Source organism: Chenopodium album, chromosome 7 (assembly GCF_948465745.1).
Source record: "Chenopodium album chromosome 7, dcCheAlbu1.1, whole genome shotgun sequence".
In the NCBI taxonomy this organism is placed as follows: Eukaryota; Viridiplantae; Streptophyta; class Magnoliopsida; order Caryophyllales; family Amaranthaceae; genus Chenopodium; species Chenopodium album.
Window position 1 is genome coordinate 78,475,232 of NC_137840.1, and position 13,240 is coordinate 78,488,471.

At 34.8% G+C, this 13,240-nt stretch overlaps 2 protein-coding genes across 2 annotated transcripts; one reads left to right on the forward strand and one right to left on the reverse strand.

Annotated features, from left to right (window-relative positions):
• The first annotated feature begins 3,638 nt into the window (after positions 1-3,638).
• On the forward strand, positions 3,639-5,887 carry LOC145638728 (uncharacterized). Its single transcript, XM_081689727.1, has 2 exons — positions 3,639-4,705; positions 5,057-5,887. Exons 1-2 carry the CDS (start codon positions 3,997-3,999, stop codon positions 5,677-5,679), a joined length of 1,332 nt encoding a protein of 443 aa, XP_081545853.1. The 5' UTR covers positions 3,639-3,996; the 3' UTR covers positions 5,680-5,887.
• A 2,022-nt stretch (positions 5,888-7,909) lies between these two features.
• LOC145638729 (O-fucosyltransferase 10-like) lies at positions 7,910-12,214 on the reverse strand. Its single transcript, XM_081689728.1, has 10 exons — positions 11,772-12,214; positions 11,369-11,444; positions 11,222-11,289; positions 10,947-11,035; positions 10,659-10,856; positions 10,120-10,324; positions 9,861-10,028; positions 9,439-9,606; positions 9,063-9,253; positions 7,910-8,851 (listed from the first exon to the last, which is right to left on the reverse strand). The coding sequence occupies exons 1-10, from the start codon at positions 12,021-12,023 to the stop codon at positions 8,638-8,640; spliced, it is 1,629 nt and encodes a 542-aa protein (XP_081545854.1). The 5' UTR covers positions 12,024-12,214; the 3' UTR covers positions 7,910-8,637.
• Between the last annotated feature and the right edge of the window lie 1,026 nt (positions 12,215-13,240).

Below are 13,240 nucleotides of genomic sequence, written 5' to 3' on the forward strand. Positions count from 1 at the left end.
AAATTGGGATGATTTCAAGACGTCTCGAACTTGAAATTTGATAAAAGTGGATTGCTCAACTTTCGAATTATTCTCAGTAGTACATTATATGTTATTAAATGCATGTAAGATAAACAAGATTATTTGTTGATTATAATCAAAAAAGAAAGAAGAGCTCTCTTTGACTCTGGCCCATTAAATTATTCAGCTGCAATTGATCAATATTTATTTGGAGTGTATTTTAAAACAGTTTTGATTAAAGCAAGTAAAGATGAAAGAATTTACAGTATATAGTAAAATAATGAAGCTGCATTTTGAATTTTGAAAAAAAAAAAACATTTTCGTCCATTGATCTGTATATAAGGAATTTCAGCCACGTTTTTATACAATCTGGTTATTTTCATCTTCCTGAACAACTTGCTACATCTTTTTCAAATTCCAATTTCACCAACTATATCATATCGTATATATACCTTTTTGTCTAGTAATATTGTTGTTTGATAGTATATATATATTCAACAAATGCAATTTTGCTTTAGAAAGCCTTATTTTATGACAAATACAAGGCTCTATGGGAATGTGATGCATCACTATGAAGCCCACCACATGCTTCTCTTATACAAACGCATTACTTACATATGCAATATATATAATTCTGATTATTATTGGATGCAATTGTTTTTATTAGGAAAAATAAAAGATATTCTACCATGGTACAACGAGTATTATTGAGATAAATAACATTCTTATCGAGCTATCATATACAAGTATAATTCATATGGCATGAGATTCGTTCTCCTATGCTCAAATTATAATTTTTTATTTGATTAAACATTTGAATTGGGTGTTATGGGCTCTCTCAATGACATACGAGTACATATATATATATATAGTACGAGTGGTCTCTTATGAGTATCTATATGATACACTCGTCGTACACGAATGAAACAACGAAACTTGATAAATCATGAAGTTATGCTCCTCAGTTCCTTATAATAATGCATGGCCAGGCCGGAAGATATAGATAGTATGGAACAATTAATAAATATGAAGATAGATATGCTACATTCATCAAGATAGTGGAATTAAGTACACTGTACACAGTGATGAAGTTAGTTAGTTTATAAAATTCAAGTACTTCCGTTGGTAGCTAGGTTTAGGTACGTGGGATGAATGTGGCTCGGTTTAATTAAAAAGGTAAAATAGAGCTTTAATTTTAAATATTCCATAACCATAAAGTGTGGTCTCTCTTACAATACATGATTTTGAGGCAAAAGGAATCAATTTTTTTTTACATCAGCTTTTTTTCCTTTCCCGTTTATGGAGGAGCAACCCTCATTAAGTCATTATGGTGCAATTAGTGATTTCACCTTGATTTTGGTGTTTTTCCATCAGATTTCACTTTACCCCAAAAATTCACCATTGGGAGAAACTAGCCTCCAATTTTATTACTAATACCTTACTGATTTTTTTACCCTACCTATTCTTTTGTTCAAAGACCCTAATTTTTTAATTTACTCGTATATGTCTAATCGTTTAATGTTTTAATTACTCCGTATTATTCACTTTCAAAATACTCCATAATTAGTTTAGATGATACCATATAGCAGTACATCAATACGATTCGATCCAAGAAATTTAGATGATGGCTAATAAGTCACACTCAAGTTAAAGCTACAACCATAATAAGTTTATATGAGAGGTTGCTAAAAAAAAAAATTAAAAAAAAAAATCACATGTTAATTTAATTGTCTTGCATTGAAAAAGAAGTGGTGCGTGATAGACTACAGTTGTTACCTACTGATTTTAAAATGAAAATTTAGTTAAACTTGAATAAAGTATCACATCATATAATTTTGAAGAAAAACTACATGATTGAATAAAATATCCTAAAGTCTATAAGCTATTTGAATAAGATTTAATTACTAAGTACGTATTATAATTCATATTGTTTGGATGGGATATTAGATAATTGTTCTAACATATACTGTATCAAGTGAAAAATTATAAGACAAAACATTAGGTAGGCATAGCAACAAAAAAAAAAAAAAAAGTCGAGAGCAATAATAAGTGGTTAGGAAAAAGGACCCAAAATGAGCAAGATACAAAACAGGAAGTGAAGAAAATACATGACAAATTACTACCAACTACTAAATGAAATGTAAAATCAAATAGTGAGGGATAGCTTAAGTGATTAGAACTTCACTTCCGATTTCAGGAGATTTTGGGATCGATTCTCATCACTTGTCCAACTACCTTGTGACTTTCTGAACACTAGGAAAAAAAAAAAGAAAGGAAAATCAAAGTTGTGATAAGATGTTGAGAGTAAGAGCGTGGGTGGAGTGGTCCGGATAAAATTAGTTACATAATCGTCCAGTGTGGCCTGGTGGTTTGGGCTGGTCATTTAAAGCTCAACCAACGTTACTAGGTACACTATTTCTAATTTTCTATCAATTACTCTTACTGTACTAGTGTACTGCATAACTGCACTAACTTACTTGCTTACAAACAACTACTATTATATAGCTTGGCCATGCTAAGCTATGCACCACTATTAAGTATTAATGCACTATAATTAGCTCACTATAATAAGTTGTTACTGGAGTATTATTTTACTTGATATTCTAATTTTATATTAAAGTTTCTCCTTGGCTCTTGTGATGGTCTCCTGTGAGTCACTTGTGAGTTATGAGTAGAATTTTTGTGCATCAATGGTCTCTTACTCTGTATAAATTGTATGCCAATTTTATTATTAAAAAAGAAAAAAAATGATATGATCTATGATACTACAATGCGCAATGCACTCCCCTATACATCCTTTGGTCACTGAGATTCTTTTGTTTCAACGGCCAGATTATAGTTCCAAATTGATTACCAATATTGAACATTGCTCCTGTTTTTGTAATAATTATTAAATCAAAATTTTAAGACTCCTTTTGATTCATATTGTTTTTTCACTTTGACCAATTTTGTTTTAAAAAAAGATTATAGGTAGAAAGAACAACATGAAATACTGGAGGAGGTACACTAGATGAGAAGTGCTTATGAAAAAGAACAAGATTATAATGTGAATGCAGTCATGATTAAGTCAAGGAATTTAATTAGAATGGCTTCTATAACATTTTTAATGCATGGGGTAATACGGAGTATGTTATATTATAGCCCTTTTAGGAATTGATAATAAATTAAAATAAAATTGAAACTCATATATATAAGAAAGAATCCACTAAAATTAATATATTTGAACTTATCTTAAATTTCAAAGTACGTAGTAAACAAAATAGAGCTCTAATTTTTTCAAATGGAGTGACACATAAATTAGCTCATGTATCTAGAGATTATGAGGACATGAGAGTTTGGAAAGAAAAATTTCCTAACAAATGATGCTATAATAATGCTGGACATTTTTGGGGTGGCTAAAAAAAATGGAATCAGAGCTAAGTTTTAAAACTTGATTTCTCTAAAAAAATTTAAATGTTAAGTGCAAGATACATGTCAGTATTTAAAAACAATATACTTCATAAGTATTATGTTTTTTTCTTCAACCTCTATCCCAAAAAATATAAAAATTTAATATACATAATACATACTAAGATTAAATTTAAAATTGACAAACATAACTAAAGAAACGTATCAACTAAAATAATAGATAAAGTATGGTTTAAAAATGTACGGAGTATCAAATTGTATAGTGGAAAATTTATGAAAAATAATAAAATCCAAGCTAAACACACTATAATAAAGAAACAAGTATATAGCCTAATAGCCATATAGGAGGGTGGAGGGTGAATCATGAAAGTTGGCCTCATAAATCTCAATCTCAAATCCAAGCAATGCAGCCATAAATTATTCACAAAAAGCAAAGCCTCTTCCTGGCTTCTCCCTCTTTTTCTTGCCCTTCTTTAACTTGCAACCATCTATCTGCTTTTCCAGCACTTGTGCTTTAAAACTATCCCATGTGACCTTAGTTAACCTTGAAATAGAAAATTCACACCTGTTTTTTCTTACTTCCCAACAATGGCCAAAACAACAAATCCTAGGAAGCTCACAAAAGAAGTTCACAGAACAAGAAGAAGTCAACCCCCTTCACAGAGGGAAGATGACAAAGAAAAGCAGCAGTCGCAAGCATTACCTTCATGGGTGGTAATGAGGAACATTCTCACTTGCAAGCACCTCGAAGTGGAGCAACAGCCACAGCAAGAGCAAGCATCACTGTCCCAGAAAAAGAAACAGCAAAAGCAAAAGCATGCTGAAAAACCAGCAATACCGGAGGAAAACAGCAAGAAGAATAAGAAAATGAAATGTTCAGGGTCACTTTGCAACAACACAAAAGTGATGCAGAGGCCTGAAACAGCTTCCCCTGAAACACTTCAGAGAAAAAGCAGGGGTGGTCCTACCCATGCTAGTACTAGCACCACCAGTAACAGCAGCCATGAAGGATCAAATCGGTCAATCAAACCTCCTGTTTTGAGTGACCTTAGTAACAATAATGGGGTCTTACTTAAATCATCTTCTTCTAACAGTACTACTGCTGCTAATTACTCTATTAAAGGGATTCCATTTAGAAGACTTTCAGGGTGTTATGAGTGTAGAATGGTCGTTGATCCTGTTTTGTCTTTCACTAGAGATCCTTCTCTTAGAGCTACTATTTGTTCTTGCCCTCATTGCGGCGAAGTTTTCATGAAACCTGAGAATTTGGAGCTTCATCAGGCTGTCAGGCATGCAGGTACTTGCTCTTTCTTAGTCTCATTCAAGCTCATCTTCCTCTTAATTTTTCAATTATCAACTTCTTATCTATGCTTAATCACACTGCACACCACTGTTTATTATTCATACGGAGTATTACATTTGTAAAGATTCTAGCTTTAGTCTAGTTTCAGAAGATATAAAGGCGGAAAGTGAGCTACAAAAGTCATGGACTACTACAATTTAATTAATCTTGTTGTTTAAGTATAGAATGTTTAGTTCTCACTTTTTGGAAATTTTCCTCTATGCCATAAGCACTTTAGAGCATTTTCATACTTTTTATGCCATAAAATTTCTTTGACTAAGATGATTTTATGTTTTTCTGGTGTAGTATCTGAACTGGGTCCTGAGGATACAAGTAAGAATATAGTAGAGATTATATTCCAATCAAGCTGGCTAAAGAAGCAAACTCCAGTATGCAAAATTGATAGAATTCTTAAAGTCCACAACACCCAAAAGACCATCAACAAGTTTGAGGAATATAGGGACTCAATTAAATTTAAGGCAACAAGGCTCCCTAAAAAACATGCTAGGTGCATAGCCGATGGAAATGAGCTTCTAAGGTTCCATTGCACCACATTTATGTGCTCCCTAGGTTTAAATGACTCCTCCAACCTTTGTAATTCCATCCCACATTGCAATGTTTGTAGCATTATTAAAAATGGATTTAAGCTAGCCGATGAGGGGCCTACAGGCAAAGGCATACTAACGACTGCCACGAGTGGGCGAGCTCATGATCGAGCTGATGTTGGTTCAGAGGAGCAGGAGAGGAGGGCAATGCTGGTGTGCCGGGTGATTGCCGGCCGGGTCAAGAAGAGCCCAGAAGGTGGTGGATCAGAGGAGTATGACTCGGTGGCCGGAGCAACCGGAGTTTATTCAAATTTGGATGAGTTGTATGTTTTTAACCCCAAGGCAATTCTGCCTTGTTTTGTTGTTATCTATAGGGGGTTTTAGATGTTTGGGCTGGAGATCTTAAATTAGTGTAGATTATTTCTACATGCTTTGGTTATTGTATATTTTCAGCTTTGGGTAGGGCAACGTTTTAATGATATTTTGTACTATATGCAAAAATGTGCATGGAAATGGTAGCCTTTGGTTAGAAAACCCAAGCAATGCAAGTTAAGATTGTTCTAATTTGGCTCCAGTCAACTCTTTAAAAAATGTAAAAGACCAACTACCAACTTAGCCAGTGAGTTAAATTATTTCATTTGATCTCATTGATAAGTTCATTTCAAAAGTATAATGACAGAAGTTAGATGATTTATAGTAATGGTTTGGAGCTATTGTGAAGTAAAGAAAATGAAAGATTATATTCATTGATAATTCTCTTATTAAAAGAAAAAGTTATGATAGAAAAGGGAGATAAAAAAAAAAACCTGGTCGGTTTGGAATGAATAGATGTCCTAGAAATAGATAATGAAGTGAAAGAGATGTCACTGCAACTCATCACAAATGGAAATCTGTTTGTTAGTTGTAATGCAGATGCCATAGACAAGCTAGATGTGGTCCAATCTAACAATATTATTGCCCCCTATAAAAGCGCCCAACCAAACAAAATTATTGACCCTATAAATTAAAAAACACCAAATCCATGCTTCTTTGAGCAATCAAACCCAATACTTTGACCTATAAATGGGAATTATGATGAGGGTTAAACATAACATTATCTTCTACTTATAGTCTTAAAAAAACAAACTTAACATGTTCATTAAAAATAAAAGTTGAAAAATACTTGATGTCAAAAGAAGTAAACAAAACCGTATGACCGTATGTATGCATGTATTACTTGGGAAGCTGAGAGTTAATAGTTGAAGTTGATGATTCTTGAATTGTACAACCAAGGGGCAAAGGCCAGGCCTGCTAAATCAAATGCAGTAGACAGTAGCAGTTTGATAAGTATAATGATGTCGAAATAACAAAAAAATGAAGCAATGTTGTATGGGCGTACAGCTGCTGTTAATTAAGTGTTTAATACCAAAAACCAAAAAGGCACGGCCCCCCTAATAAGCAAGACTGGTTATTAAAGTTAATTATCCAGATTCCTTACAACACTTGGCATACGTCGTATTGCATGGGTTGAGTTACGACAGCTTAATCCAAGTGTTCCTTTTTATAAATTAATGCAGGAGTCAAAGATTTCTATTGCTCATTATCAATTGCAAATTGCAAAGCCTTAGTCCTGAGACTGGACTCAGCTCCCTGCAACTTGTATGCATGCCCCCTCTTTTGTTTTTGCTATAGAATATAAATTACAATAGTATTTGCTTGTTTCATTAAATTAGTCGAGCTAAAAGACAGTGACACACACAGGACCTGGCTCCAGTGACCCTGGCTTAATTAGTGGCTAGATTATATTGTGACAATATGGCTTTAGGACCAGGTAACTAAATGTAGTCACTACACTACTCTGTAAAGTATCTCATTTAGGAGGGTGACACATGCAGCTGTGGATTTTTACAAAAAAAAAAAAAAAGAAAAGCAAATGGAAGCTGGGTTTGTGAAATGTTACAGGGCTCTTTAGTCTTTTGATTTGCTGCAGTGTTCAGCTTTCAGAAAAAGGGGAGGAAGAAAGAGTAAATTTGGGTGAATTACAGCAAATAAATTAGAAAAAGAGCATGAAAAGAAGGTAAAATAGAAAGAAAATGCTTCAGTGGATAATAAGAATAATAATGAACAAAGAAAGAGTAGAGGGAATGCCGGAGTGGGATGTAGAAAGCTAATATGAAATCATTACAGCGACAATGCGCATGATCAGCTTTCACTATTACGGTGTATAAAATTAAACTTATTCCTAGTATGCCGGAGTGGGATGCCCTCCATTAAATGAAAAATCACAATCTAATTATTAGTCCGTACTCTACTAGATTGTTTTGTTTAATCAAAATACGGAGTATTATTGAGCTAATGTTATTGGATCAAGTTTAGGTTTAGGTTCAAGTTCAGGTTCATGCTCAAAAGGGCCCTTCAATCTTTAATCTCTAGGGACCATTTACCCTTTTGTTCACTATCCCAATTCTAATTATAAGTACTTCATATTTTGCTTCTTTTTTTTTCAATTAAATATGGCACCTAATTTTCTTTTACCGAAAAGAATATATTTTACAGAGTAATACAAAGGTCTAGACAATCTTCTCACAAAACTAAAATATAGCACCTAATAAGACGATCAAAACGACCGTATGCATTAGATGTTTAGGGTTTATTCTACAAAATTACCTGTTATAGGCCTACAGCAGATACTGTAATATACAAACAAAAACAAAAACAAAAGAAGGTTTAACTGGTCATCTCCAAACAGAAAATTTCTATTTGAGGGGCTACTGTAAGTCTGTAACACTCTACTATACTAACAAAAGAAGGATAACATGTCATCTCCAAACAGAAAATTTCTATTAGAGGGGCTACTGTAATACTTGTATTATACTAACAAAAAAAGATTATTAACAATTAGGGACAACAAAAAAAATTTAGGGGTAGTTGCCCCAATGGGTTACATCAAAATTGGCCCAAGGAATGTCCTAGGTTTGAGCCTTTCAAGGTAGCAGGTTCATCAACTCATGGTTTTGCTATTCAGCAACCTCTAATGTTACAAAGGCATCATCATAATGGATATAAACTTACCTGCACCAGAGTCCATAGCTGTAGCAAGTATCCCACTTTGTTTAAATAAATTCGGGCACAAACTATCAGCAATGGGACATGGACTTTCTGTTTGAGCCTTGAAGAATTTGTTGAATGATAATACCTCTACCGGTGTGGCTCTAAGACAAAACTTGGCCTGACTCATGCAAAATCACTGGAGTCTGGAGAATGGCCTCGTCCAGAAGTTTCCACTAGGTCCTTTATCTATACTTAATTACCAAGGTATGTTCGTTTGGCATGGCATGCTGGTATCACAAAAGAATAGCCGTATCAAATTATGTGCTTTAGCTGGTGATCCAGCACATCACCCACATTTGCTCTATTTACAGTAAGATTTTGAGCTTCTTGAAGACATCTACACTGTGGAAATGGGTATTTGTAAATTGAGTTGTGCCTGCTAGATTTTTTTATTCTTGGCATCATAAGTCCTTCCCGGTTGCTTTCTACTAGCATCACCTTGACTTGATCCTTAATCTCTTGCCAACTGTAAAAACATTTGTTAAACCCACACATTTGAGTTATTTGTCCAAGAAATTTTGAAATAGTGGGAAGTGTATGAAGTAAATGCATGAACAATCCAAAGTTCCAACTTGGACAAGTGATTAGACTTAAAGCTAGAATACATGGTCAAATTACATTCGTAATACAAGATGTGCAGATTAGCTGTTCAACAAAGAGATAAGAGGGACAGTTACCTGATGCTTGTGTTATGAAACAGAAGAGCAAGTTTCTGCTTGTCGGGTTTGATAGTCTTTGCATGCCCCCCATAGATATATCTGCGATGACCCATGAGAAAATGTGGAAAATTTCCACCCTGAGTGGTCAAGAAAACCTCGCTGAATAAGCATACTGCATAGTCCAGAGCAGTCAATCTAGACGAGTACCCCTGTAACAGGTGAATAAGTTCGAATGATTTTACAGTGATCACTCCAGTGAAATGGAAGCTACAGCTACAGCTAATAATGTGAAGCACTAATTTGTAATTGAATCTGGTCTAATCATGATTATGATCAATTACATCCTGGATCACTATTAACTTATTCATAGTCCCAGGAAAATACCAATAATCACCTTAAAATAAGCAAGCTCTTCAGGGGATGCAAGAGACTCCTTGGTATATAGAAGCGGAAACATCTCCAATAGGGGACTTAACTGTCTCTCCTCCTGATATAGTTTTCCTGATGCCAAATAGATCAATGTATTGTTGTCGAACCCCATTCCTCTAAGCATCATTCCAACCTGTGCTGACAAGAAACGACATGGGAGGAAAAGGTGAGATACATGATTATAGAGGTGCAAATACCCCCAATTATTGGTTATTTGGGTTTTATTATTCAAAGATCTATACTATTTGTTCCAAATATCTAGAGATAAAAAAAGATCCATTGAATTATGCACTCTTTTTAAAGGTCTATCTGCAGATTGCAGGAGATCAATCCTGATTCCTGAAGGGTCTTTATAGCTTGACAGCTTGAGTGAAAGATTGAACATACCTCCACAGGGGTAAGCGGGCATTTTCCACTGATTCGATTGAAGCCAGGATTGATTACTGTGCCCCTGCGTCTAAATTTCCCCTTCCATCCTTTCTCTCGGACAAAGTCCATTTCAAACTGTTCTTTCTTTCCTCCATCGTATATGCAGCATGAGAATGCAACCATGTCCTACATGTCCAGTCAGTCCCACATAAAAATTAGCAACGATCAGAACATTTGATAGAAAAGGATAAACCGTGCTCCAAGAAAGATTGGATACCTCTTCAAAACGGAGGTGAACTGAAACATATTTACCATCGGATTTTGGACTCTTCTCAACCATGCGCTTGATTATACTTTTGGCAAGTGCCGATATAGGAGGTGCAAATTTTAAAGCTTTGTAGTTTGCAAGGCACCTTAAGTACTGAATGTCTGGAGGAATATACATTGACAATCTATTGGCAAAAGGAGCAATGCGAACAAGCCTAGCTGACATCAGGATATAATGATCATTACTATACTGTAAAGGGTAAACAATTTCAATATGTACAGAATACCTCATGGGACATAGCAAGAATAAAATTCAATCTACCATATGCTGGTTTGATCATCACCATATTTTACTCCATACTTTCCCACTGTGATGTTTTAGTTTTAACTCATTATTGTTTAGAAAGGTTCCAAAAAATGATATAGATGGTAGGAAATGGGATGAAGTAATATGTTACGTCATGGAAGGGTAACTTGTATCATCATGAGCATGCCTCTTAAAAGTAAAGTAATAGTTCATGAAGAAAGCGATAATGAAAACCGACGTACCCTTGATTCCGTAAGATGGGAAAAACTTCTTCAAGGTAGTAACTGATGGAAGACCAAGCAGGGACTTGGACAATAGGTACATTACTGATCTCATAATCATATTGTTCCATAAGTTCTCTAGGTAGTTCCCGAGTCACCCTCACAAAGCCAGCAAGAGTGTTTATAAAATGCTGCTCGTCATAGATATCATCAAAATGACTGAAAAAATAAAAGCAGATGAGGAGACTGGCAGATACCTAAGTTGAAAATGAATGAAAAGCCAAGCAAAAGAAAGACAAGAAGAAAGACCTTCGATCCATCCAGACATTGTGATATTCAAGACGGGGAATTACTAATGTGGCATTCAAAAACCCAGCAACGGCCACTGCATTGCATATCTGAATCAGAAACACAGAACAATCAGCATTTGTACTATATATTTCTACATAGAAATGCGATAGTGTTTGCTGCATTCCCAAATCCCAATAATTAGTTCCACAGTTGAATGTTTTTCACTTAAACTAAAGAGGGATGGTATCAACGAAAAAATGACAAATGTAAGTAAAAAGGTGGGAGTGTATTACCGAAGACCTCTGCTGATTAAGGCCTCCATTAGCCTCAACAATCAAATATCCATTATTTTCTGACCTCTCTGAGAATGGCAAAGTCGTCAAGGGCAGCTCAGGAATAATCAAATATCATGTATAAGTATGTATATCGTATTTGCTCACCCATTCGCGTTTCTTCGTACGTGATTTTGCAAGGCTTTTCAATTTTCAATTTTTTATACATCCAGAGACTAGATAGCTGCGAGAAAAAAAAAGGCAGTGTACCAATTAAGGTGACATTTGAATTAGCTACGATTGCATTTATTAGTCAATCTCAAATCGAGGATCAGCAATTGTGTACAATCCTAACACTGAATTCCCCATGAAATCAATAATAGAAAGTTGATGAATTCTACTCATTCATTCATTCACACAAAGCATTCTAATTTCTTAAATAAACAAATTGGAAGCAAAAAGTGAATGAGACTGTAAAATTGAAGTCAATGTTACTAGAGTTGACATACAATACAAACAAATATAGTCAGTATTATTAAGAAAAAAAGCAATAAAGAGAGAGAATTGGGACCTGAATAGCAGGGGAATCGTCGGTGAGAATACGGAGACGAAGGTTGTGGAAGATCTGATGACTATGGTAGACAGAGCCAGGAGGAGGAAGAGGGAAGAAGAGTCGAGAGAGAGGACGAGCACAAAGTATCAAACCTAAAAGGTAAAGCAGCGGTAAGATCAACCAGTACCGGAGACACCACCGGCGCCGGAGAACAATGCCGGCGTAAATGATTTTACGGCGAGGTTTGGAGCGGGTAGTCGTGGATTCCATAATTCCGAAAGAGAAGATAATCAAGGAATAAATTCAAAGGGAGGCATAGGCATAGCAGCTGCTGCTGCTGCTTCTTCTTCTTGGGTGGGATGGATGTTTTGGGTGTCAAAATTAGGGGTATAACAGCGCACACCCCACTTTGGCCACTTAATACTTAATACTCTACTACTGGGGTTTTTCAACTCTGCAAATCTGCAACCAAGGAAAGGGCCACCCTTTTGCCTACTACGACTACGATTACCTTTTTTATTTTATTTTATTTTATTTTATATTTTTACTCCTGATATTTATCCAATACTACTGCCTTTATGATTTTATTACGCTATTAGTTAAATCTATCATCTCCCGTCAAAAATAAATCTATCATCACAGTATATCCTATTGGATCTTAGCTTGTCCAATATGTTCGGAGATTTGTTACTGTTAATCCCCCGTATTCTACTCTCAAATCTACACCATTACAGTTTTAATACAGCCGTGAATGACTAAAATAATCCATAATTCTCAGCTAAAATTCTTTTAGTTACCATTTTGAAACCAGACAACCAATATTTAAAGAGTTCATTGACAATTCATCTATCTACTTCACTTAAACACTATGTTAATGTGCTAGAATCCACACTCATTATCCCTGTAAACTCGCATAATCCAATTGATTTCCTACATAAACAAGCTTCAACATTTAAACTCAACAATAATTGTGCTTGAATTGCTCGACTAAATTAAATAACCTCAAAATCTCAACCCATTGGCATCTCTAATATCAATAGTCTTATAAATGGGGTTAAAAAATTACCAACCAATATCAATAGTCATATTAACATGGTTACAAAAACATACAAAATTGATTGCTCCTTTTTCTTAGCTAGAGTATCTTTTGTGCACACGCACATCTAGGTGCATTTGTTTTAGATGAACACAAAGTTACTATTGCTCATTGGATGTACTTAACTTTAACAACACTTGAATGAATAATATTCCTCATTAATGACTTTTTCCGATACATTTGCAACATGCGTTGGAAATCAAGGACATAGTTGATCCTCCAGACAACAATGACTAATATTCACCGCTTGTCAAACAATATTAAAAGAGGCTTCTTACGTAAAACACATACAACAATGTCACAAACTTCACCCCACCAACTTTATCATATAATCACTATGTATATAGTAATTCCTACCATAGTACCATTTCATATAATCACTAAGTATATA